The sequence below is a fragment of the Macaca thibetana genome, chromosome 4 (assembly GCF_024542745.1).
Source record: "Macaca thibetana thibetana isolate TM-01 chromosome 4, ASM2454274v1, whole genome shotgun sequence".
In the NCBI taxonomy this organism is placed as follows: domain Eukaryota; kingdom Metazoa; phylum Chordata; class Mammalia; order Primates; family Cercopithecidae; genus Macaca; species Macaca thibetana.
Genome location: NC_065581.1, coordinates 36,818,531 through 36,845,246, shown reverse-complemented (window position 1 = coordinate 36,845,246; position 26,716 = coordinate 36,818,531). Strand labels below are relative to the sequence as shown.

General features: G+C 41.1%; 1 protein-coding gene and 1 long non-coding RNA gene across 7 annotated transcripts in view; one reads left to right on the top strand and one right to left on the bottom strand.

The window, feature by feature from the left end:
- Positions 1-888: 888 nt before the first annotated feature.
- SLC26A8 (solute carrier family 26 member 8) overlaps positions 889-26,716 on the top strand; it is a 79,871-nt gene continuing 54,043 nt past the window's right edge. For 2 of the 6 annotated variants that reach the window (XM_050787582.1, XM_050787583.1), the window contains exons 1-4: positions 1,253-1,345; positions 6,495-6,684; positions 13,740-13,879; positions 26,291-26,407. In XM_050787582.1, coding sequence (XP_050643539.1) covers positions 6,497-6,684; positions 13,740-13,879; positions 26,291-26,407 — 445 coding nt within the window. In that variant the 5' untranslated portion in view covers positions 1,253-1,345; positions 6,495-6,496. Of the gene's footprint in view, positions 1,436-6,491; positions 6,685-13,739; positions 13,880-26,290; positions 26,408-26,716 lie in introns of those variants that run through there. The other 4 variants (XM_050787577.1, XM_050787578.1, XM_050787579.1 and 1 more) reach the window with 4 other exon arrangements.
- Positions 13,840-26,716, bottom strand: part of LOC126952837 (uncharacterized) — an 88,412-nt gene continuing 75,535 nt past the window's right edge. The window contains exons 4-6 of the long non-coding RNA XR_007725033.1: positions 24,798-24,947; positions 14,983-15,077; positions 13,840-13,960 (exon numbers count right to left, since the gene is read on the bottom strand). This is a non-coding gene — a long non-coding RNA (uncharacterized LOC126952837). The remainder of the gene's footprint in view (positions 13,961-14,982; positions 15,078-24,797; positions 24,948-26,716) is intronic.

The following is a 26,716-nucleotide window of genomic DNA, read 5'->3' as shown; positions in this document are numbered from 1 at the left end:
ATCTACAAAAACATGATGCTTGAGAATGTTCCAAACTAGGGAGGCTAGGAAGCTTTCTAAGAAGTAATGGAGGGTGAAGGGGAAGTAAGAGCAAAAACATGGTTGTGAAGAAATGAGGGATGGGGTTGGGGGGATCGAGGGAATGAGGGAATGGTTACAAGGGGTGAGGAGGAAGGTTGGAAGTAGGAATCCTCAGAAATGCACATTTTTATCCTACAAATTGGGATAATGAGGTGAGGGTGAATGGAAGGGTAAAGATAAAGTAAGCAGTATATTCATACACTCATTCAACCAATGTGTATTAAATGCCTACTAGGTGCCAAGCACTTGTAGTTAAAAAGTGATTAAAAACTACAGTTGCTGCCTGCGTGGAGCTTACAGTCAATGGGAGGGCAATCATTCAACACAAATTCATTGAACACTTCCTATGTCCACCACAATGTTGCAGGCACTCATAATAAAACAGTTAATGAAAGGGATAAAAATCCCTGCCCTCATAGGGCTAAGATTATTTACAAAAAGGAATACACAAAGTGCATAATAAGGTAGACATCAACACAGTCATCAAACAAACAAGTGTAAAACTGTAACTGGGCCAAGCAGGAATACAAGGTGGAGTGAGAGACAGTGATAGGGACAGGGATAGGGTGGGAGGAGGGTAAAGGGAGTGAGTGCAGACGGCATGTCTGCATCCAGAGCCGACGATCTGGGCAGGAAGGTGTCATCCAGTGGGGAGAGCCAGGCCTGTGGGGCAGAGAGCCTATGGTTGGAGACCTGGGTAACCCTCCTAGCCTCCATTTCCTTTTACCGCTTCTGACCTGAGGAAGGCTAAGTCTTCCGGAGACGATAGTGAATTACCGTCTGTGCAGTACACATGTGCATTGCTGTATGTTCAGGGCACGAGGACTGGCACCAAATTGGCCCTCGATCAAGAATAGTAAAACCTCAGAGAGAGTAGGAGCTTCGGTACCCAGGTTTACCAAGTACCAAGGGGCTCCCACGACTCAGGTATGAGGAGGGCGACCTAGGTACCCCTTTCCCGGCTCCCTAGCCCAGCTGCTCATGCTCCCCTTCCTCGTCCCCTCCCCCACTCTCATCTTCTGCCCGCCCGGAACGTCCGCGGGCTAAGCCACAACGGCTAGGGAACCGCCGGTATCCGCGTCCGCAGCGCCGCCAGCCAGGCGGGAGCCGTGTGGGATCCCAGCGCCCGCACTCCCGCCCCCGCCAAGGAGCCAGGTGAGCCGCTGCCGGGAGACGCCCGGGCGCCGGGGGCTGCAGGCGGTGAGCGGCGAGGCCACAGCGGGTCCCATCGCGGGGGCTGCGTCTGTCACCGGCAGGTACCCAGGTATGCCGCAGAGCCAGGCACGCCGCAGGCGCTCAGTCAGTATCTGTGGAATGAACGAATGACGGTCGTCCCTGGGAGCTTATCTCTCAGGTATTGTCTCTACTTTCAAAGGCCGTGTGGATGGCAATGACAAGAGACAGTGTGTGCGCTTTGCAAGCTGCATCCTTTCAAATTCTCCTGTCTATATTGTCAAAAGCCCCAGAACTGATGTGCTACCTGCACCCCACCGCCTATCCCATCCATTTCCTCCCGAGGCCTGACTTCCCGGCCGGCCGTTCCTCCTCCTTTCAGACCTCACTGCTTTTGTTCATTTTATTCCCTGTGACTGAATCCCCACCCCCACCTCCTTGCCCCTTTCTTTTCATGTCAAATGCTATTGATGTGTCAGGGGCCCCTGTGAAGCCTTCTCCAGCACCCCCACCCCAATAATGAGCATCTCTCCAACACACCGTGTTACAGTCTCCACATTGCACGGAAGGTGGTTGTCCTATGTGTCCAATGGTCATCCACTTAAGGACTGTCATCTTATTAGTCATCCCTAGCCGCTATTCAAAGTGACTAAAGGATCTAAAGGCCAGGCTCTTTGCTTATACTTTTTCTGTATTCCCAATACATTCTCCATAAAAACCCAGGTAGTGACACGCTTAGGGTTGTTTCTGATGGAATTACAAATGCTTATTTTGAAATTTTGGAAGTGAATTTAGCCTTTACATGATTATAGAAAACATAAGAAAGTTCAGGGGGAAGATATTCCTGGAACTAAACTAGCTTTCAAGATTTCATATCATTTGGGTCAATAGCCATAAAATTGGATTGTATTTAAACTTTTTATTCCTGACTTTTTTTTTTTTTTCTTTTTTGAGACAGAGTCTTCAGGCTGGAATGCAGTAGTTCCATCTTGGCTCACTGCAACCTCTGCCTCCTGGGTTCAAGCAATTCTCTGCCTCAGCCTCCTGAGTGGCCAGGACTACAGGCACACCACCACACCCAGCTAATTTTTGTATTTTTAGTAGAGAGGGGGTTTCGCCATGTTGGCCAGGCTGGTCTCAAACTCCTGACCTCAGTTGATCCAACCGCCTCGGCCTTCCAAAGTACTGGGATTACAGGCATGAGCCAGTGAGCCATGCCTGGCCTATTTTTTACTTTTAAAACACTCTGAACACAGATAATGTAAATAATTAGATAAATGGATGGATGGATGGATGGATGGATGGATGGATGGATGGATGGATGGATGGATGGATAGATAAGGGTACTATGGAGGGTGAAAGAGCTAGGCCAAAAGTGCTTGTATTTTAACAGGGCCCCCAAACTTAGCACTGAAAGGCTCATGAAAGATAATCCACTATATTTATAGTGGTACTCATACTTTAATTTTTATCAGAATCACCTGGACAGCTTCTTTGCTTTCTTTTCTACCTAGCAAGACCTACCGAATCAGAAACTCTGGGGGCCCAGCAGTCTGGACAGCTTCTTAAAACAGACTGATGGCCCCAGAGTTTCTGATTCAGTAGGTCTTGCTAAGTGGGGCCTACTCAACAGTAGGAGTTTCTGGTCATTGCATCTTCTTGGGAAGGGTCCTGCTAGTACATGAAATCAATCAAGAAAGACATAATGGAGCTGGAGAAATTCCAAAGAAAATTACTTAAAAAACAATAATAAGGAAACCATGTGTTTACTCTTGCTGCTGTTAGCCAGACATTTGTTGGAGTTCCTTAAAGACAACTTTCCACCTGCTCCTCCTGGCCATCCTCACTGTGGTTGTAGGAGTTTATGACTTGATAACCTCTCCTAGATTATCATAATATTAATGGTCTCCAATTGGCTGTTTTGCCTCAGTCTCTCCTATCTCCACTGTCCAACAACTTTTTGTGATGATGGAAATGTTTTATATCTGCACTGTTTAGTAAGGTAACCACTAGCCATATGGCTGTTGAGCACTTGAAATCTAGCTAGTATAACTGAGGATCTGAATTTTTTATTTTAAGTTTAAATAGGCACATGTCACCAGTGGCTACCATACTGGACAGCTCAGCTCTAGAACACAACACTAGCACATTTCATCTTCCCAAAGTGCATCTCTGTGCGTATTACTACTTCTGCTGAAAGACTTTAAATAGGCCTGGCGCGGTGGCTTACGCCTGTAAACCCAGCACTTTGGGAGGCCGAGGCGGGAGGATCACCTAAGATAAGGAGTTCAGGACCATACTGGCCAACATGGCGAAACCCCGTCTCTACCAAATATACAAAAATTAGCCGGGTGTGGTGACGCACGCCTGTAATCCCAGCTACCTGGGAGGCTGAGGCAGGAGAATTGCTTGAACCTGGGAGGTGGAGGTTGCAGTGAGCTAAGATTGCACCACTGCACTCCAGCCTTGGTGACAGAGCTGGACTCCATCTCCAAAAAAATAAAAAATAAAAAATATACATATACATACATATGTAGATGTATATGTAAACATATGTAAAGTAATTGACAACATTTAAAAGTCAGAAGATTCCACATAAAAATCTGGCATTATGGCTTCTCCTGGAAAAGATCAGATCTAAGCTATTCCGGGCCCCACATTGACCAATGGCAAGAATGGCTGGAGCTAAGCAGCTTCTGCTGCCTTTGCCAGCCCCACTGTTCCCACCACTCCTTGACAGTCATATTTTGCCTATTTTACACCAATCCTGCTTTAATTTCACTTTCAGAACAAAATGCTGGATTCTAGACTCTCGATGTGACCCAGGATATCAGTTTTGTCATTAGCAGACTAATTAGGCTTGTTTAGGTTACTGGGAACAAAGAGACTACTCATGGAAGTACACTGGACAATTATATGGGGAAAGTAAGGAAGATTGGGTCTGTATTCCTACGTGTGGGGAAAGAAAGGCGGGGTGGGGGGCGGAATTCCTTACATTTTAATACACAGTTCTACCTTTTTTTCTTTTTGTGAGAGACATGAAGCACTAATTATCTTAAGTGATATATTGTAAAATACCTCTCCCATCCTCTTATGTATTCCCCAGTCACCTCAATGGTTTAGTGAATTTGTGATCTTTAGTTCATGGTTGTTATACAGCATACTACTTCTACGCAATGCTTTGAGGGTAAAAATACAATATATAACTATGGCCCAATTACTGACGTTTTCTAAAATCTTAGTTTTACACCTGTAAAATGAAAGAAATAGTAGTACTGGTATTATTGTGGAAATTTAATGACATAACTCGTGAAAAAATCTAGTGCAATGCATGGCATAGGATAAATGCCCAATAAATGTTGGTGATGATGATGATGATTGTTCTGAAGGAAAACAAAGTTGCTGACACATTAAACTTATGTGTGGTATCACCCATCATCTATATAATTGTGTAATCTATATAATTTGAGGGTTTACCAACATATTTTATAGGTATGTGGTTTATACATATGCTTTTCTACATTTATGTGGAAGAATTTTAGAGTTTATGTTTTTCTTATTGTTCAAAAACATAGATTATTAAGAATGGTTATACTTTCTCCCAGAGATGGATCCCTATCCATCCTCATTTACTCTATCTTTTCAATCTTTTTAAAAAGCAGGATAATATAGATATATTTTCTTTTTGTTTTTGGTTGTTTTTTTTTTTTTTGAGACAGAGTCTTGCTCTGTCGCCCAGGCTGGAGTGCAGTGGTGTGATCTTGGCTCACCGCAAGCTCCACCTCCCGGGTTCATGTCATTCTCCTGCCTCAGCCTCCCAAGTAGCAGGGACTACAGGCACCCGCCACCACGCCCGATTAATTTTTTTTTTCTTTTATTTTTAGTAGAGATGGGGTTTCGCCATGTTAGCCAGGATGGTCTCAATCTGCTGACCTCATGATCCACCTGCCTTGGCCTCCCAAAGTGCTGGGATCACAGGTGTGAGCCACCGCACCCAGCCGATTTTTTTTTTTTTCTTTTTGAGACAGGGTCTTGCTCTGACACCCAGGCTGGAGTACAGTGGTGCAATTCTGGCTCACTGCAACCTCCACCTGCTGGGCTCAGGTGATCCTCCCACCTCAGCCTCCTGAGCAGCTAGTACTACATGCCCATGCCATCATGCCCAGCTAATTTTGTTTCTATTTTTAGTAGAGAGAGGGTTTCACCATGTTGCCCAGTCTAGTCTCAAACTTCGGTAGCTTTTTCTGCTACACCATGAGGCCACTAACTGTATACTTGGCAGTCATTCAAGAAATATTTGTTAAGGGCCTGCTAAGTTGCTAAGTGAAAACCATTATTTTGGGTCCTGGGGCTGCTGCTGTGAATAGTCACAGTCCTGCCTCCTGGTCTTACTTTTTTTTTTTTTTGAGACGGAATCTGGCTCTGTTGCCCAGGCTGGAGTGCAGTGGCCGGATCTCAGCTCACTGCAAGCTCCGCCTCCCTGGTTCACGCCATTCTCCTGCCTCAGCCTCCTGAGTAGCTGGGACTACAGGCGCCCACCACCATGCCCAGATAATTTTTTGTATTTTTAGTAGAGATGGGGTTTCACCTTGTTAGCCAGGATGGTCTCAATCTCCTGACCTCGTGATCCGCCCGCCTCAGCCTCCCAAAGTGCTGGGATTACAGATGTGAACCACTGCGCCCAGCCCCTGGCCTTACATTTTGTGGGGGAAACAGACAGTGGACAAACAGACAAATAATGAATCAGGTGCTGGCAAGTGCTGTGAAGAAAAGTAGAAGGTAAAGGGGTAATGATGGCTGCTATTTTAGAGAAGGAGTTAGAAGACTTGTATTGAGCACTTAACCCTTCATATGGACTTCATATATGCTGGATAGTGAGCATTTTCAGTGAAAGTTGTTGATTAATACTGTCTATCTCTTGATCATTTTCCTACAACATATCAACGCAATTGAATATAAAGAAAACTAGGCCTCCCACCAGGACACCTGGGTTCTAGTCCTGGCTCTAATAAGTATCAAACAGCAAAGACTGTTTAAACTTCTGGGTTTTGTTGTCTCCATTTGAAAAATGAAAAGAATACACATAAAATTATACAACATTGAGAAAGAGTTTTGTACAACTGAAAGATGCTATGAAAGTGTAAAACATTATTATATAGGAATTTTATTTCCTCAAAAATACGCTGAGGATCTGGATTACTGAAAATGCTTTTTTATTTGATCTCTTCCCACTCATCCAGGAATGGCACAACTAGAGAGGAGCGCCATCTCTGGCTTCAGCTCTAAGTTCAGGCAAAGCTCATTCCCATATGATGTTAAACGTGAAGTATACAATGAGGAGACCTTTCAACAGGAACACAAAAGGAAGGCCTCCTCATCCGGGAACATGAACATCAACATCACCACCTTCACACACCACGTCCAGTGCCGGTGCGTGTGTCCGATCGTTCAGCCGCCACCGAGCGGGGCAGGACTGAAACCTAACCTGACTCCTTTGGTGTCCACTTCTCTTTCTTGTCTGAGTTCCTGTAATCAGAATCCTGTAGTTGATTGTGTAATTTTTCTTCAGTCATTTTTGTGGTTTGTCTTGTAGTACCTTTTTGATTGTAAACTTCCTGGGCATAAAGATCTTGGGTGTCCCTACAGTATCTAAGGAGGATATTTCATAATTCCATTGTTCAATCAACCACGACTACCAGACTCCTGACCAAAAATAAGATAGCCAGCAAGACACAGTGGCTTACACCTGTAATCCCAGCACTTCAGGAGGCCAAGGCAGGCAGATCACTTAAGTCCAGGAGTTTAGACCAACCTGGGCAACATGGTGAAACCCCGTCTCTACTAAAAAAAACAAAAATTAGCTGGGTGTGGTGGCACGTGCCTGTAATTCCAGCTGCTCAAGAGGCTGAGGCATGAGAATTGCTTGAACCTGGGAGGCGGAGGTTGCAGTGAGCCGAGATTGTGCCACTGCACTCCAGCCTGGGCAACAGAGCAAGACTCCGTCTCAAAATAAATAAATAAATAAGATAGCCATGGTGGACTGATGAATGGTAGGGGAATGAGATTCTTCTAGTCTCATATCCAGCAGTGCCCACATGGTGGTACTCATGGTCATCAAGGTAGAGTCTACCACCACCACCTCTGATACCCACTGTGACTGGCTAGGTCCTGCAGTACAGGGGCTCTTAGCCTGTTTTTGTGCTTTGAACCTCCTAGCAGTCTGATAAAGTTAATCAACCTCTTTCAGAATAATTTTTAAAATGTTTTTTATTGCAGTGAAATACGTCTCACATAAAATTGGCTATTTTGACCATTTTTAAATATACAATTCAGTGGCATGATTGACATTCGCAATGTTGTGCAACCACCACCGCTATTTCCAAAACTTTTTCATCACCTCAAACAGAAATTCTGTTAAGCAATAATTCCCCATTTCCCCTCCCCTCAGCCCAAGTAACCTCTCTTCTGCTTTCTGTCTCTACGAATTTGCCTATTCTAGCTATTTCATTTAAGTAGAATCATACAATATGTTTGTCTTTTTGTGTCTGACTTCTTTCACTTAGCGTAATGTTTTCAAGGTTCATCCCTATTGTAGCATGTATTAGAAGTTCATTTCATTTTATGGCTGAATAATATTCTCTTGTATTTATATACCACATTTTGTTTATCCATTCATTAATGGACATCTGAGTTGTTTCTACCACCGTTAGGCTACTGTAAATAATGCTGCCATGAACATTGGCACAGAAGATCTGTTTGAATCTGTTTAGGGATATAACTAGGACTAGAATTGTTGAATCACATCATAAATCTTTGGTAAATTTAACTTTTTAAGGAACTGCCAAACTGTTTTCCACAGTAGCTGCACCACTTTACATTTTCATTGGCAACGTACAATTTCTCCATGTCCTCTCCAACATTTGTTATTTTCCATTTTTTTAATTATAGCCAACTTATTAGGTATGAAATGATATCTCATCGTGGTTTTCTGTTTTTGCTTTTGCTTTGCATTTTCCTGATGACTAAAGATGATGAGTATCTTTTGGTGTGTTTATTGGTGAATTATTTATCTTCTTTGGAGAAATGTCTCTTCATTTCCTTTGTCCTTTGTAAAATTAGGTTGTCTTTTTGTTGTTGAGTTATAGGAGTTCTTCATATATTCTGGATATTAAACTTCTATCAGATATATGTTTGTAAATCTTACATAATTTGTAAATATTTTCTCCCATTCTGTAGGTTTCACTCTGTTGATAGTGTACTTTGATGTAGAAAAGTTTTTTGGTGTTTTGTTTTGTTTTATTGAGACGGAGTTTCACTCTTGTTGCCCAGGCTGGAGTGCAATGGCACAGTCTCCGCTCACTGAAACCTCTGCCTCCCGGGTTTGAGCGATTCTCCTGCCTCAGCCTCCCGAGTAGTGGGGACTACAGGCACATGCCACCACGCCCAGGTAATTTTTGTATTTTTAATAGAGATGGGGTTTCCCCAAGTTGGCCAGGCTGGTTTTAAACTCCTGACCTCAGGTGATCTGCCCGCTTTAGCCTCCCAATGTGCTGGGATTACAGGTGTGAACTACCACACCTGTCTGATGTAGAAAAGTTTTTAATTTTGATGAAATCCAATTTTTCTGTATTTTCTTTTGTTGCCTGGACTTCTTGTGCCATATTTAAGAAACTATTATCAAATTCAAGATCATTCAAGATCATGCATATTTTCTTATCTTTGTTTCTTTTCTTTTCTTTTCTTTTCTTTTTTTGCAGTGGCGCAATCTCCACTCACTGCAACCTCCACCTCCCAAGTTCAAGCAATTCTCCTGCCTCACCTCCCGAGTATCTGGGACTACAGGTGCACGCCACCATGCCCGGCTAATTTTTGTATTTTTAGTAGAGATGGGATTTCATCAAATTGGCCAGGCTGGTCTCGAACTCCTGACCTCACATGATCTGCCTGCCTCGGCCTCCCAAAGTGCTGGGATTACAGGCGTGAGCCACTGCTCTGGGCCAAGATGATGCATATTTTCATCTATGTTTCCTTCTGTGAATTTTATAGTTTTAGCTTTTAAATTTAGGTCTTTGATCCTTTTTGAAGTAATGTTTGCATATAGTGTAAGGTAAAGGTCCAGCTTTATTCTTTTACATGTAGATATTCCATTTTCCCAGGACAATTTGTTAAAGAGATTGTCTTCACCTAGTAAATGGTCTTGGCCAAATAATTTTTTAGTGCATAAAATAAGCAGGATTATAAGGAAAACCAGTTACATTGAAATACAGTTATCTAAATATCAAAAATACCAAAATTCTGTTATTTAATAATATAGGTCTAATAACTACCATAATTTCAAAGTAGTGATGAATGTAACTAATATTTCAAATCTCCTTAGCAATTGTAATGTATATAGAAATGTTTGTGGTTTCTACTGGTGACAAAGTCAAGTTCTGCTGATACTATTGTGGTTTGTTGCCAACATTCATAATTGAAGGAAATGCTAAAGAGGTTAGTGAAGTAAAGATATAAGTTCTCCTACGTAACTTCACATATATCCCCAAATACTATCTACAGATCCCTTGGGGGTCCACAAACCTCAGGTTAAGAATCCAGGCCGGGTGCAGTGGCTCACACCTGTAATCCCAGCACTTTGGGAGGCCGAGGCGGGTGGATCACTGAGGTCAGGAGTTTGAGACCATCCTGGCCAACATGGTGAAACCCCATCTCTACTAAAAATACAAAAATTAGCTGGGCTTGGTGGCATGCGCCTGTAGTCCCAGCTACTCGAGAGGCTGAGGCAGGAGAACTACTTGAACCTGGGAGGCAGAGGCTGCAGTGAGCTGAGATCATGCCACTGTACTCCAGCCTGGCAACAGAGTGAGACTTGTCTCAAAAAGAAAAAAAAAAAAGAATCCTTCATGACCTACATCATTATAGCAATCGTAATTACTCAAGTTGTCATCACTCACACTCTGAATTTACTAGTCCTTCTTGTCCCCTGGTTTATCACCCACAATTGGCACATGTTGGTATGTTGGCATGTTGGTGACAATTGTGGAAGGTCCCTACACAGCCCTGATGCAGACTGTCCCTTCCTTGAAACATTTTCCTTTGTCCACATCCTGCCTTTTTTAAGTTGTGCTCTTGGATATCCCTCTCTAGTCCTCTCACTTCCTCTGCTCCATGATGGATCTGGGGACATGTGCCAAAGAGGGTATTTGGGGGCAACATTGGCTTTGTCTCTATAAAATGATGGTCTTTTCCCCTAACTTTACCCTCATTATAAAAAATTATTCCCAGTGAAATTTCAACCTAACTCCTTTCTACCTTTCTTAGACTTGCCATCCAGACACTTAAATCTGACCCATTCTGCCTCCCATAAGCTTTCTAGCAACTGTTACTCCCTACTTCTAAAACATACGGTTCTCTCCACTTCTGAATTTTGACCAGAAAGGTAGCACAGCACAGTAGTTAAGAGCACAGTTCTAGCTGGGCACAGTGGCTCATGCCTGTAATCCCAGCACTTTGGGAGGCTGAGGCTGGCAGATCACGAGGTCAGGAGTTCAAGACCAGCCTGGCCAACATGGTGAAACCCCATCTCTATTAAAAATACAAAAATTAGCTGGGCATGGTGGCGTGTGCCTGTAATCCCAGCTACTCGGGAGGCTGAGGCAGGAGAATTGAGACCAGAATGCAGAGGTTTCAGTGAGCTGAGATTGCGCCACTGCACTCCAGCCTGGGCTACAGAGTGAGACTCCATCTCAAAAAAAAAAAAAAAAAAAAAAAGCACAATTCTGAAGCCAGGCTGCCTGATTTTGAATACTAGTCCTGCTGCTTCTCAGCTGTGTGACCTTAGGTAAGCTATTCAACCCTGCTGTGCCTCAGTTTCCTTTTCTGTAAGATCAACATGATAATAGTACCTGTCTTATAAAGGGATTATGAGGTTTTAAAGAGTAGTTGTAAAGCAACTAGGAAATAGCACTAGATAAATGAGGTTTTTTTTTTTTTTTTTTTTTTTTTTTTTTGAGATGGAGTATTACCATGTCATCCATGCTGGAGTGCAGTGGCACTATCTCAGCTCACTGCAACCTCCGCCTCCCCGGTTCAAGTGATTCTTCTGCCTCAGGCTCCCAAGCAGCTGGGACTACAAACCTGGCTAATTTTTGTATTTTTAGTAGAGATGGGGTTTCACCATATTGGCCAGGCTGGTCTCAAACTCCTGACCTTGTGATCCGCCCACCTCAGCCTCCCAAAGTGCTGGGATTACAGGCATGAGCCACCGCGCCTGACCATAAGTGAGTTTTTTAATGTAAATAAAATAATATTTTAACCCCATCTCTTTCTTTCTGCAGAAAACCTCTTAATATCTTTCCTCATTTTCTTCCTCTTTAACAACTGCAAATCCCCCCTCTTATCAAAATCTCCTCTGTGCTTTCATTTTGATTTTTCTATTTCTCACTTTTAAGATGTCTTAACTGAAATCCAGATTCATGTCTAAATGCTAATACTGTTTCCCCATCAGCTTCAACTTCCATTCCTCTAATTCCCTCCTTAGTTCCTGTCACTCTTAAAGCCTCATCACTCCATGTCCATTGTATTTTTCACCATGGGGAAGAGCTTTGATGACTTTGCCTTGGGTGGCTGGCTGGTCTTTCCCTAAGTGACACACAGAGAGGAAGGGAGACTGAACCAGGTGAAGGAACAAACTGTTCCAGTGTCATGCTCTACTCTCCTCCACAGAGGCTCATAATTAGAAAGAGCATACTTTGTACACCTGCCACACACCCAGGGACTCTCCTAAGAACAGCAATGTGATGTTCCTTCCAAACCAATGGTCTTGCTCATGGCTGTCAAGCAGCATTTCACAGCTGCCAACAGGAAATTTGGAGGCAGGAGAGTGGCTAGAACACTGAGCTAAAATCAAGGACCTTGTTTCTAGCCCCATCTCTGCTCATTCCTGTGACCTTGGTAAAGTCATATTTATTTGGCATTAATTACCTTAGCAATAGTAATGCCCATAGTTGTGAGAGTAAAACATATGTAAAATTACTTGTCTGAGCATGCACTTCAGCCCTGACTACGTTAAAGTTATATTTGTTGTTGTAGTCAAATCCCAATTATCTAGCTCAGTTTACACACGAAAAATCTTCATACTTTTTGCTTTCAACCCATGCTAAGATCTAAATAACAAAAAGCAATTTAAAACCAAATTGGTTTTCCTGGTTGATTAATGATGATTCTGTCATTTTAGATGATCTGAAAGTTAAAGCAGGTTTTCTCAATCTCAGGATCATTGACATTTTGGACCAGAAAATTCTTTCTTTTGGAGAATTGGTCTGTGCATTCTGTGATGTTTAGCCTCTACCCACTTGCCAATTGCAAGAGTCAAAAATGTCTCTGGGCCAGGCACAGTGGCTTATGCCGGTAATCTTAGCACTTTGGGAGGCCGAGGCGAGCAGATCACCTGAGGTCCGGAGTTTAAGACCAGCCTGGCCAACATGGTGAAACCCCACTTCTACTGAAAATACAAAAATTAGCCAGGCATGGTAGCACATGCCTGTAATCCCAGCTACTCAGGAGGCTGAGGTAGGAGAATTGCTTGAACCCGGGAGGCAGAGGCTGCAGTGAGCCAAGATTGTGCCACTGCACTCCAGCCTGGGCGACAGAGCAAGACTCTATCTCAAAAAAAAAAAGTCTCTGGACATTGCCACATGTACACAGGGGAACAAACTGCATCTAGTTGAGATCTACTGGGCTAAAGGATAATAAAGTCTTATTTTATAAAGTTGTTTCTTTACATAACTAAGTCCTTAAGCACAGGACTTCATATTCTGTATTTTCTACTAATTTCTACGTGTCACAGGTCAAGGCCAGAGTAAATGTTTGGTAAAAATTTTAGTGCCATGTTCTCCTCTCCTCCACAGAGGGTCATAATTAGAAAGAACACACTTCATGCACCTGCCTCGCACTTGGGGACTCTCCTAATTGGGAATGACATGAATGTGTTAACTGCCCTTCCGCCTATCAATGTCACCCTCAAAACACTGTCCTTGTCAAGAGAAAACAACAGCAGTCCATTTTTCTACTGGAAAATTGGTAGGTTTAATTTTTCCCAAACATCCTATGAAAACACAGAACTGATTACATGCTGGATGTGTATGGCTTAGTTCTTGACATATACATAGCACTTGGTTCTGAAGCTAAGGTGATTTAGTCTCCCAGGGAACATGTGGTGATGTCTGGAGACGTTGTTGTTAGCTGTCACAGCTGAAGGAGGGAGTTCTACTGATATCAAATGTGTAGAGATGAGGGATGCTGCTAAACATCCTGCAATGCACAGGACAGCCCAACAACAAAGAATTATCTGGTCCAATATGTCAAACTGTCAGTAGTGCTGACAAGACTCTGCTTTTTCTTGGCTATGTGGGCCAAATGCCTTTTATTGGCTATGTGGGCATTTTCTTTGGAGAAACTAACCAAGTCTCTGCTCTTCTCTCACACAGCTGCTCATGGCACAGGTTCCTACGATGCATGCTTACAATCTTTCCCTTCCTAGAATGGATGTGTATGTATCGATTAAAAGATTGGCTTCTTGGAGACTTACTTGCTGGTATAAGTGTTGGCCTTATGCAAGTTCCCCAAGGTAAGGAAGATATGAAGCCTGTTCATCCAAAGACAATGTATCAGACCTTGTCCACATGCCCAGGGTAAACAATTACTTGTGCTAGATGAATAGAAAAAAAATATTGAATTTTATTCACAGCATTACCATTTGTTCCCTTATCTGCCAGATTTCTAATGTCTCCAGGGTGGTTCCAAAAGACTTGGTTTAGTTTAGACCCCTGAATGCTTTCCAGAGTACTTGTAACATCCACTCTTTGTTATTTTTTTCCTTAACTAGTTATTTCATACTCATGACTATAATACATCTCACTTGGCATTGGTTTTACCTAGAAAGGGGAAGGATAGGCTGGGCACAGTGGCTCATGCCTGTAATCCCAGCACTTTGGGAGGCCAAGGCAGGCAGATTGCTTGAGCTCAGGAGTTCCAGACCAGCCTGGCTAACATGGTGAAACTCTGTCTCTACAAAAAAATACAAAAATTAGTGGGGCCTGGTGACTTGTGCTTGCAGTCTTAGTTACTCTGGAGGCTGAGGTGGGAGGATCACCAGAGCCCAGGAGGTCAAGGCTGTAGTGAGCAGTGATCACACCACTGCACGCCAGCCTGGGCAACAAAGCAAGACCCTGTCTCAAAAAAGAAGAAAAAGGTAAAGGATAGGAAACATAGCATGCCAGCATCTCTCCAGCAAGTGACAAGCAATCCAGTGCCCACTCTTTGGTCTTCCAAGTAGCAGTTCAGACGCAAGACAACAAGATCACACAGATAGGTGTGGGAGCTTATCTGGGCTTTACAAACTTGTTTCCCAAATAGGAATCAACAACTCTTGTAACTGTTCCATAAATATTGCTCCCAGAGTCCCACAAGGGACAAGTTCAGTTGTAAGAGTCACTATGCTCAGAGGATCCCAAAGGTAGGGCTTGCAACTGGATATATCTTTCATTCACAGTCGTCTTGGTCCAGATGGAATATACTATTTGGGCTCGTTTTTACCATAAGCAATTCTGCCTGGTAACACAGTTGCCATTCTACCATTATAAGGTTTCCAGGGAAACAGAGCTAGAAAGTTAACCCAAGATCAAATTCGTCTTCAAAAAATAGAATGGGTTTTATAAATCCTTTACTCACAGTAGTTTATAGTTCCCCAGATAGTCTTTAAACACCTCCATTTCTCTATTTTTCTGAGGCCCAGCAGGCAGGGTTGAAGCTTGTGATCAGGCAGGCTGTGGATAGCACAAAAGAGGTCAAGAACATAAACAAGTTGTGGCTGAAATCCGACTCTAGTACAGCACTGTTAACGGGGGAAAACAGATGACTTTTTAAATCTTTACTTACTTATTTGTTTCTAAATTATCAAATAATAAAATTGGCTTTTTTTCCCTTTTGGTGTATACTCAGATTGATTTTAACACACATGGCTGGGACTGGTGGCTTATGCCTGTAATCCCAGCACTTTGGGAGGCCTGGGCAGGCAGATTGATTGAGATCAGGAGTTTGAGACCAGCCTAGGCAACATAGCAAAACCCCATCTCTACTAAAAATACAAAAATTAGCTGGGCATGGTGGTGTGCACCTGTAATCCCAGCTACTTGGGAGGCTGAGGCAGGATAATTGCTTGAATCCAGGAGGTGGAGGTTGCAGTGAGCCAAGATGGTGCCGCTGCACTCCAGCCTGGGTGACCGAGCGAGACTCCATCTCAAAAACAAAAAACAAAACAAACACAGATATACATTTGTGTAACCACCACCACAATTGATGCAGAGCAGTTCCATCACCTCCAGAACTCTCATGCCATGCTTTTAAAGTCACATCCCCCTGCCAATCTATAACCCTTAGCAACCATTGATCTGTCCTTTAGCACCATAATTCTGTCTTTTTGAGCACATCATATAAATGGAATCATACAGTAGGTAAATTTCAAAGGCTGGCTTCTTTCATTATGCATTTTGCCTTTGAGATTCATGCAAATTGTTGTGTGTATCAATAGTTAATTTTTATTGCTTAGTAATATTCTACTATACAGATATATCACAGCTTTTTGTTAATCCATTCACTTGTGGATAGAGATTGTGTTTCCAGTTTTGGTCTCTCACAAATGAAGTTGCTATGAACATTCATGCACAGGTTTTGTGTGAACATAGTTTTTATTTTACGAAGCTGGAGCTGGATTGCTGGTCACAAGGTACGTGTATGTTTAACTTTATAAGAAACCACCAAACTGTTTTCCAGAGTGGTTTTTGCTACTATTTTACATCCCCACCAGCAAAGCATAAGAATTTCATTTCCTCCACATCCTCATGAGCACTTGATATTGTCAATATTTTTAAAATTAAACTTTCTATTTTGAGATAATTATAGATTCACATGCGTTTGTAAGCAACAACAGGTAGAACCCATGTACCCTTTACTCAGTTTCCCCAAATGGTAATATCTTGCAAAACTATGGTACAGTCTCACAACCAGGATATCAGCATTGTTTCAGTCAAGATAGAGAACACTTTAACCACCACAAAGATCCCTCAAGTTGTCTTTTGCTTTTGTTTTTGTTTTGTTTTGTTTTGCTTTTTTCAGACAGTCTCCCTCTGTCGCCCAGGCTAGAGTGCAGTGGCGCGATCTTGGCTCACTGCAAGCTCCACCTCCCTGGTTCACGCCATTCTCCGGCCTCAGCCTCCCAAGTAGCTGGGACTACAGGCGCCCGTCACCAAGCCCAACTAAATTTTTTTTTTTAATTTTTTTTAGTAGAGATGGGGTTTCACCGTGTTGGCCACGATGGTCTCGATCTCCTGACCTTGTGATCCGCCTGCCTCGGCCTCCCAAAGTGCTGGGATTACAGACGTGAGCCACCGCGCCCGGCCAAGTTGTCTTTTTACAGCCACCACTACCTGCCTCCTGTCCTTATCTCCTCTTAATCCCTAGCAATCATTATGTTCTTCACTTCTACAATTTTAACATTTCAAGAAAGTTATCTAAAGGGAATCATACAGCATATAACCCTTTGGTATTGGATTTTTTTCACTCATAATTCTGTGGAGATTCATCCAGATTATTGTATATATCAATTGTTTATAACTTTTTTAAATTAATTAATTAATTTATTTATTTATTTTTGAGATGGAGTCTCACCCTGTCACCCAGGCTGTAGTGCAGTGGTGCTATCTTGGCTCACTGTAAGCTCCACCTCCCAGGTTCACACCATTCTTCTGCCTCAGCCTCCCGAGTAGCTGGGACTACAGGCGCCCGCCACCATGCCTGACTAATTTTTGTAATCCGCCCACCTTGGCCTTCCAAAGTGCTGGGATTACAGGCATGGGCCACTGCACCTGGCCATAACTTTTTATTTTTGAGTAATAGTCCGTGGTATAGTTAAACACTTACCCACTGAAGGATATCTGGATTGCTTCCAGGTTTTAGTATTACACATATAGATGATATGAACATTCATGTGCAAGTGTTTTTGTTTGGTGGTGGTGGTGGTGGTTGTTGTTTTTGAGAGGCAGTCTCGCTCTGTCACCCAGGCTGGAGTGCAGTGGCACAATCTCGGCTCACTACAACCTCTGCCTCCTGGGTTCAAGCAATTCTCCTGCCTCAGCCTCCTGAGTAGCTGGGATTACAGGTGCACACCACCACACCCAGTTAATTTTTGTATTTTAGTAGAGACAGGGTTTCACCATGTTGGCCAGGCTGGTCATAAACTCCTGACCTTAAGTGACCACCCGCCTTGGCCTCCCAAAGTGCTGGGATTACAGGCGTGAGCCACAGTGCCTGGCCTCATGTGCAGGTTTTTAAAATAAATGTTAAGTCTTCATTTATCTGGGATAAATGCTTAGGAGTGTAGTTGCTGGAGTATATAGGAGTTGCCTGTTGCCTTTTTTCACCAACCTGTTTTCCAAAGTGGCTTAACATATTACATTCCCACTAGCAATCTATGAGTGATCCAGTTGCTCTGTATTCTCACCAACATTTGATGTTGTCACTATTTTTTATTTTAGCTATTCTGATAGTCATGTAGTGATATCTCATTGTGGTTTTAGTTTGCATTCTCTTAATGGCTAGTGATATTTAACATCTTTTCATATGCTAATTTCCATCTGTTATTTTCATAAAATGGCTCTTCACGTTTTTTGCCCATGTTCTAGTGAAATTCTGTTTTTACTATTGAGATCTGAGCATTTTTTGTAGATCCTGGATACTAGTTATTTTGTTTTTGCAAAATATTTCAGGTTTTGCAAATATTTTCTCCCAGTCTGGAGCCTGCATTTTCATACTTTAACAGTCTTCCAGAGCAAAAGGTTTTGATTTTGATAGTCTCATTTTTAGTACCTTTTATTTTAGCCATTCTAAGAAGTACGTAGTGGTATCGCATCATTGTTTTAATTTGCATTTCCCTAATGCTTAATGAGGTTGAACATCTTTTCATGTGCCTAACTTGCTATCCTCATATCTTCTTTGAAGGGTCTGTTCAAGTACTTGGCCTATTTTTCCACTGAGGTTTTATTTTTTTCTTGTGGTTAATTTTTGAGCTTTTGTTTTGTTTTTAGAGACAGGATTTTGCTCTGTCACCCAGGCAGGAGTGCAGTGGTGTGAACATAGCTCACTGCAGTCTGGAACTCCTGGCCTCAAGCATCCTCCTGCCTTGGCCTACTAAAATGCTAAGATTACAGGCATGAGCCACCATGCCCGGCCTCAACACCATTTTTAAAGAATATCCTCCAGTGAATTGTTTTTGCACCTTTGTTAGAGATCAAATAGGCATCTTTTGTGCGAGTCTCCTTCTAAATTCTCTTCACTCTATTCTATTGATCTATGTGTCTATCCGTTTACCAATACCATGTCTTGACAGTGAGTTTTAAGTTTGGGTGATATGCTTCCTCCAGCTATTTTTTTTTCCAAAATTGTTTTAACTATTCTTCCATATTCATTTTATAATCAGCTTATCTAAATTTACCAAAAAAGGTTTTTGTTTAGATTTTGATAGCTATTCCATTAAATCTACAGATTATTTCAGGGAGAACTGGCATCTTTATTATGTTGTCTTCCAATCCACGATTATGGTGTCTCTCCATTTGTTTAGGTCCCTTGATTTCTTTCATCAGCCTTTTGTAGCTTTCAGCATACAGATCCTACAGTTTTGTTAGATTTGTGCCAAAGAATTTCATTTTGGGGGTTTAAATGATGGTTCAGTCTCCAGTTATTCATTGTTTGCATATAAAAATACAATTGATATTTGTGTGTTTTTCTTGTAGCCTGAAACTTCTTTATTAGTTCTAAGAATTTTTTGTAGATTCCCTGGAATTAACTACATTGACAATCATGTCATCTGTTAATAGGGACAGTTATGTTTATTTCTTTTTAATATGAATGGCCTTTATAACTTTTTATTGCTTGTTGTACTGGCTAAGACTTCCCATACTATGTTGAATAAGGATAGTGAGAATAGACATTCTTCCCTTGTTCCTGAACACAGGGGAAAGCATTCAGTCTTTTTTCTTTTTTTTTTTTTTTTTGAGATGGAGTCTCACTCTGTCGCCCAGGCTGGAGTGCAGTGGCGCGATCTTGGCTCACTGCAAGCTCCGCCTCCCGGGTTCACGCCATTCTCCTGCCTCAGCCTCCCGAGTAGCTGGGACTACAGGCGCCCACCACCTTGCCCGGCTAGTTTTTTTTTGTATTTTTTAGTAGAGACGGGGTTTCACCATGTTAGCCAGGATGGTCTCGATCTCCTGACCTCGTGATCCGCCCGTCCCGGCCTCCCAAAGTGCTGGGATTACAGGCTTGAGCCACCGCGCCCGGCCAGCACTCAGTCTTTTACCACTAAGTATGATGTTAGCTGTAGGATTTTTGTTGATGCCCTTTATTAGGTTAGGGAAGTTTTCATCTACTCCAGTTTGCTGAGAAATTTATCATAAATGAATGTTGTATTTTGTGAAATGGTTTTTTTTTTAATCTATTGATATGACCATGTGGTTTTTCTCTTTAGATGTTTAATATGGCAGGTTACATTAACTGATTTTTTGAATATTGAACCAGCCTTGCATTCTCAGAATAAGAGAATATTCACACTAAGTTACCATATGTACTAATTGCATTCCTGCAAAAAGAAATTTTCATGTGGCAGCTACAACCAAAATGGCCCATTTGTATTAATATAGTCATTTTACTTCTATGAAAAAAATTTCTAGCGTATTCCTATGGTGCTGCAATGAGACAGCTAACTCTTGGAACTGATGCTTTAACTATGAGCCCCCTATCAGTTTCTACTTATATTTAAATAAAGACCAAAGTTGGAGGATATCCCATTGCTAAATTAGCAAGCCATCAGTATAATCTTGTATCAAAATAAGAATGACATAAGAGTAATATCTAGCATCCACCACAACACCTAGCACATAGTAGGTATTCAAAAGATATTTGTTGAATAAAAATTATTACATAGCTGGTTATGGTAGCTCACACCTGTAATCCCAGCACTTTGGGAGGCTGAGGAAGGTGAATCACTTGAAGTCAGGAGTTTGAGACCAGCCTGGCCAATATGGCAAAACCCTGTCTCTACTAAAAATACAAAAAGTAGCCAGGTGTAGTAGTATGTGCCTGTAATCCCAGCTACTCGGGAGGCTAAGCCAGGAGAATTGCTTAAACCTGGGAGGCAGATGCTGCAGTAAACTGAGATCACACCACTGCATTCCAGCCTGGGCAACAGAGTGAGACTCCATCAGAAAAAAAAAAAAAAAGATTACATAGCTATGTGAATGAATGAATCCAACCAGCTCTTTTTTTTTTTTTTTTTTTTTTTTTTTTTTGAGACGGAGTCTTGCTCTGTCGCCCAGGCTGGAGTGCAGTGGCACGATCTCCGCTCACTGCAAGCTCCGCCGCCTCCCGGGTTCACGCCATTCTCCTGCCTCAGCCTCCCTAGAAGCTGGGACTACAGGCACTCGCCACCACGCCCGGCTAATTTTTTTGTATTTTTAGTAGAGACGGGGTTTCACCGTGTTCTCCAGGATGGCCTCGATCTCCTGACCTTGTGATCCGCCCGCCTTGGCCTCCCAAAGTGCTGGGATTACAGGCATGAGCCACTGCGCCTGGCTACCAACCAGCTCTTGATTAACGGATTGAATATTAGTTTAATTTATGTGAATAAGATAATTTGCAGTGTGAATAATTCAAAAATTGTACTTACATTTGAATACCTAATGACAATAATTTTATTCAAATGAAACAAAAATACTATATGATGAAGACCTTATTAAAAAGGTGCTGGATCTTCCTCATAGTAGAATTCCAATGTACAAATGTAGAATTAAAGAAGAAAATACAAAATCACCTTTATGAAAATACTACAGTAATAATTGTACATAAGATCTACCCAGTGGATGCTAAAACTAGTGGGTGAAAGTTTGCAAAACTAAGAAACAGTATTTGCATATTTTCAAAGTATCTCCCTTGAGATATTTATTAACTACCCCACTACTTTACAATAGAAGACCGAGGAGAAAATAGCTTAACTAAGTGATCAATGTGAGCATCACCAGTAGTAAAATATATGAATATTATGAATCCCGTGATATGATGTAATAAGAAAAATACAACATCATTTCTGTAGTATTCTTGCCAAAAGTGTATAACCTTAGTACAATCATGAGGAAATATAAGACAAACCAAAATTGAGGAGTATTTGACAAAATAACTGATCTATTAATACTCTTTTAAAGTGTCAAAGTCATGAAAGACAGGTAAAAATTAAGGAACTTTTATAGATTGCAGGAATAAGGGGAAATAACAACTAAATGAAATGTGAGACTCTAGATAGAATCCTAGAACAAAATGAAAGACATTAGAGAAAATACTGATGAGATTCAAATAAAGTTTTTAATTTCTAATGTTAATTTCCTAGTTCTGATCAATATACTATGACTATATGAAATGTTAACTTTAGGAGAAACTGTGGAAGGGATATGTGGAAACTGCATTATTTTTGTAAGTTTTCTGTAATTCTAAAATTAGTTTAAAATTTTTGAAAATTTTAAGATGTTGGGAAGTTTGGAAATTTTAATTCCTTCTGTTTCACTATGGCCTAAGTTTAAATGAGGCTAGATGACTTAATTCTCAGATTGCTAACCTAGTAATTCTCTTACCTTCCCAGCATTGGTTAGTTATTTAAAACCATAAATTTCAAAAGATTTTCTCTTCATGCTACACATTGCTTTTCAAGAGTAAATGGGGGCCAGGCATGGTGGGTCATGCCTGTAATCCCAGCACTTTGGGAGGCCAAGGCAGGCAGATCTCTTGAGCTCAGGAGTTCAAGACCAGCCTGGGCAACATGGTGAAACCCCATCTCTACTAAAATAAATAAACACATTTGAAAAAAAAAATTTTTAACTAGGTGTGGTGGTGCAAGCGCATGTAGTCCCAGCTACTTTGGGAGGCTGAGGTGGAAGGATCACTTGAGTCTGGGAGGTTGAGGCTGCAGTGAGCCAAGGTCATAGCACTGCACTCCAGCCTGGGTGACAGAGCAAGACACTGTCCACAAAAAAAAAAAAAAGTAAATAGGGGCTGTTCAAAATTATGATGGAGTGCATACACAGTATATTAAAGTAAGAAAAAGAAACACAAAGTATAAGAATTATAAAGGAATAAAGCTTCATTATTCACAGATGATTTTTTATGCAAAGAATTCAAAACAGTATAAAGAAAATTAATATGATTTTTAAAAGCAAAAAAAGATTTTAAGAAGGCATAAAAAATAAAAGAAAAACAAAGAAAATAATAAGATTTTATGAATATTGCTGGATACTAAATCAGCATATAAAAATCAATTATGCTTACGCGCAGTGGCTCATGCCTATAATCCTAGCACTTTGGCAGACTGAGGCAGGTGGACTGCTTGAGCCCAGGAGTTCAAGACCAGCCTGGCAACATAGCGACACCCTGTCTCTATGAAAAATACAAAAAATTTGGTTGGGCATGGTGGTGCATACCTGTAGTCCCAGCTACTTGAGAGACTGAGGTGGGAGAATTCCCTGAGGCTGGGAGGTTGAAGCTGTAGGGAGCTGTGATTACACCACTGCACTCTAGCCTGGGCAAAAGAGCGAGACTCTGTCTCAAAAAAAAAAAAAGCAGAAATAAAATTGTGTTCAGTATAACTCTTAATATAAAGTTCAAAATGGGAGCAAATTAAACTATATTATATAGGGATATGTACACTACTGATAAAGAAAAGCAAAGGAATTGTTATCATAAATGCCAAAATAATGAATCCTTCTGTGGGGAGAGGTGGTGTTGTAATCAGACCTGGGTGGTAGTTACGTGGGTGTTTGTTTTATAAATATTAAGTAAGCTTGACATCTATTAATCTATTTTAATGCATTTTCTACATGCATGTTATATTTCACAATAAAAATGGAGATTACTAAATTAATTACCAAAACTATTACTAAAGTAATTAGAGCAATTAAGACAGTACAATATTGCAAAGATAAACAATTAAGCCAATGAAACAGGAAAAAGAGTCACACATATATGAATCACACACACTGTGTATCAGATATGTCACTACAGAGACAGGCCTTTAGTGACAAATGATGTAAAACACTTGGGTCTCTATACAGAAAAAAACATTTCAGGCCTTTACCTTACACCATACACAAAAATCTATTCCTGGTTGATTAAAGACCTAAATGTAAAAGTTAAAGCAAAAAGGACATTTTGGAATAACATAAGAGAATATCTTTATGATCCTGAGGTAGAAAAAGGTTTCTTAAATAAGACACCAAAAGCAAAAGGAAAAGCCCAAGGGAAAAGACTGATCAATCTGAAGTAAGTACAATTTAAGAATTCTATCTATTCAAAGCCACTGTGAGTTTGAAGAGCAGCTAGGCACGGTGGTTCATGCCTGTAATCCCAGCACTTTGGGAGGCTGAGGTGGGTGAATCATTTGAGGTAAGGAGTTTGAGACCAGCCTGGCCAACATGGCGAAGCCCCGTCTCTACTAAAAATACAAAAATTAGCCGGGCGTGGTGGCGCGCGCCTATAGTCCCAGCTACTCAGGAGGCTGAGGTGGGAGAATCACTCAAACAAGGAGGTGGAGGTTGCAGCAAGCCAAGATCAATCACCACTGTACTCCAGCCTGGGAGACAGAGCAAGATGCCATATCAAAAAAAAAAAAAAAAGATTGAAAAGCAAATCACAGAATGGGAGATACTTGCAAAACAATATACAACGAAGGATTTATTTGTAATATACATACTCCTATAAATCCATAAAAATAACTAGACAAGGGTGCTCAACATTATTAGTAATAAATAAAGCAGAAAATGAAATTGAAATGAATTATCACCATGCACACTAAAATTAAAAATCTGGCATATCATGTGCTGGCATAGATGTGGATAATGGGAACTGTCATACATTACTGGTGGTAGTATAAATTGCACAACCATTTGGAAAACAGTTTGGCATTATTTAATAAATGCCCCAGAAGTTGAAATTCAAGCTATATATTCTTGAGTAACTTGTAAATCTGTGTACCAGGAGACATGCACAAGAATATTCATAGCAATATTGTTCATAATAGTCCCAAACTGGAAACAAAGACAGGATACCGTGAACCCTGGAGACAAAGAGAATGGGAAGGTAGCAGCCTTGGATTCTGATGGCTTTTTAGTTTGGTTCCAGTCTCTGATGAGGTCTAATTGCCCTTTGCACCCTTTTAATAAATGTCCTATTTTGTTTAAGCTAATTTGAGTAGATTTTCTGTTTCTTGCAATCAATAGAGCCTTGCCTAGGGGACAAAAATGTGGTGAAGAAATCCTATAGATTACAAGAGACTTAAGAGACATATCAACCAATTAAGGACCATATTTGGGTCCTGATTAAGACACACAGATTGTGAAACAAAGCACAACATGTAACAGCAAATAATTTTTTAAAGATCACCCCAAAACTCACCATACCTCTGGTTCAAGGTGAGATTGCAGTTATCTCAAGGTTCTACTGAGGCTGGAGGATCTGCTTCCAGGCTCACTCATATGGGTGTTGGCAGGCCTGAGTTCCTCCCCATTCTGGCTTCTCCATATTCACAGCATGGCGGCTGGCAGGACCAACTATATGTGTTGGGCCCAGTACAAAATAAACACACAGGGCCCTTAGTTCAGAAATTATTCAGAATTTCAAGACAGTGACAGCAAAGCATTAAACCAAGTGCAAAGTCCTTCTAAGCCTAGGACTCTGTCTTGACTGCATTGATTACAAACCTTTGAAGTCACCTCTGGCAGGTAGTGAATGAGAGAGCAACCAAGATGGAAACCAAAAGTCTTCTTGCAACCTAACCTCAGAAGTGATATCCTGTCATTTTTGTTATAGTCTACTCCTTAGAAACAAATTAGTAAGTCTATTCCACACTTAATGGGGAGGAAATTATATAAGGGCAAGAATACCAATTGATCATTGTACATCATCTTAGAGACCCTCTACCACAACAATCATTTGTAAGATAATCAGGGAAATTTGAACACTGAGTGGATAACGATGATATTGTACTAAAATTACAAGAGTATTATCATTTAGAGACACATACCAAAATATCTACAGATTAAATAATCAAATGCCTTGGATTTGCCTCAAAGTAATATAGGGTGAGAGAGGAGTAGGAGCATAGATTGGTTATGGGTTGACCATTGAAGTGGATGATGGGTGTATGGAATTCATTAAACTCTATTTTTGTATATGTTTGAAATGTCTTATAAAAAGGAGCCTTGCTTATCTAAGACAATAAACCACCTCACTAAATTCATCATTGAATTTAGATGAGTATATTGGTATGATGTAAATTGAGGACAGACTCTTAGGGAAGGAAATAGGGGCTTGAAACATCAAAAGGATGACACTATGCTTGTTAGTCTATTTGCTTCAAAATTTCCAAATTCTCATGGTGCTTCTTAGAAAAGAAAGTATTAGAGAAGGAGCTGAAGGAAGAGGCTGGAGTGACTGGCCTATGGAAGAGAACCAACACATACCAACTTCAAGTCAGTGAAGTGTGATTCTTGCCTTGCTCTCCAGTTTTATCTTCAGCCCTGGAGAATTCCCAGGGCCTGCTTGTGCTTAGCTAGGAATAAGGATGGGGCTGCTTTTGAGCTGTTGGAATTAGGGATCTTATTGCTGTGGTATTTGCTTCACAAGTTTAGTATTAAGACCTTGCAGTGAACGATGTTTCAGCCTATGATACTGGATTGAAGTGTAAAAAGCATATGGCAAAATAGGAAGAGAAGCTAGGAATCAAAGCAGATAATAAAAAGTACTAATGAAGTACTATATGTTCAGAAATACTGTTACCACACTCAGTCAGCTATACACATGGATGATTTTTATTTTAAATATTCTTTACAGCTTTTATTTAAGGTGACTTTTAAAGCCAAGCTGCTTTTTCTTAAATTATCTTGTTTTTCAGGCCTGACACTTAGTTTGCTGGCAAGGCAACTGATTCCTCCTCTCAACATCGCTTATGCAGCTTTCTGTTCTTCAGTAATTTATGTAATTTTTGGATCATGTCATCAAATGTCCATTGGTGAGTTCAGCACTGAAATACACATGTGGTGGACGAAGTTTCCATCCTGATCATATATTTATTGCTAAGGAGCCCAACATAAAACTATCTTTAAGATAAAAAGAAAGGAAGCAGGAGGTGGACATTCTATCCATACAGTTAGTGTTCAGATTGTAGAAATAAATACTTCTAGTGTATCATTATTGTCACCACCAGAAAACAGGCCAGCAAGTTGTTTCCCAAAGAAATTAAAGGGTAGAGGTACTTTCCTTGAGAAATCACCACACATTGGCATCTGACTTCCCTCAACCCAGAAGATTCAGAAATGAT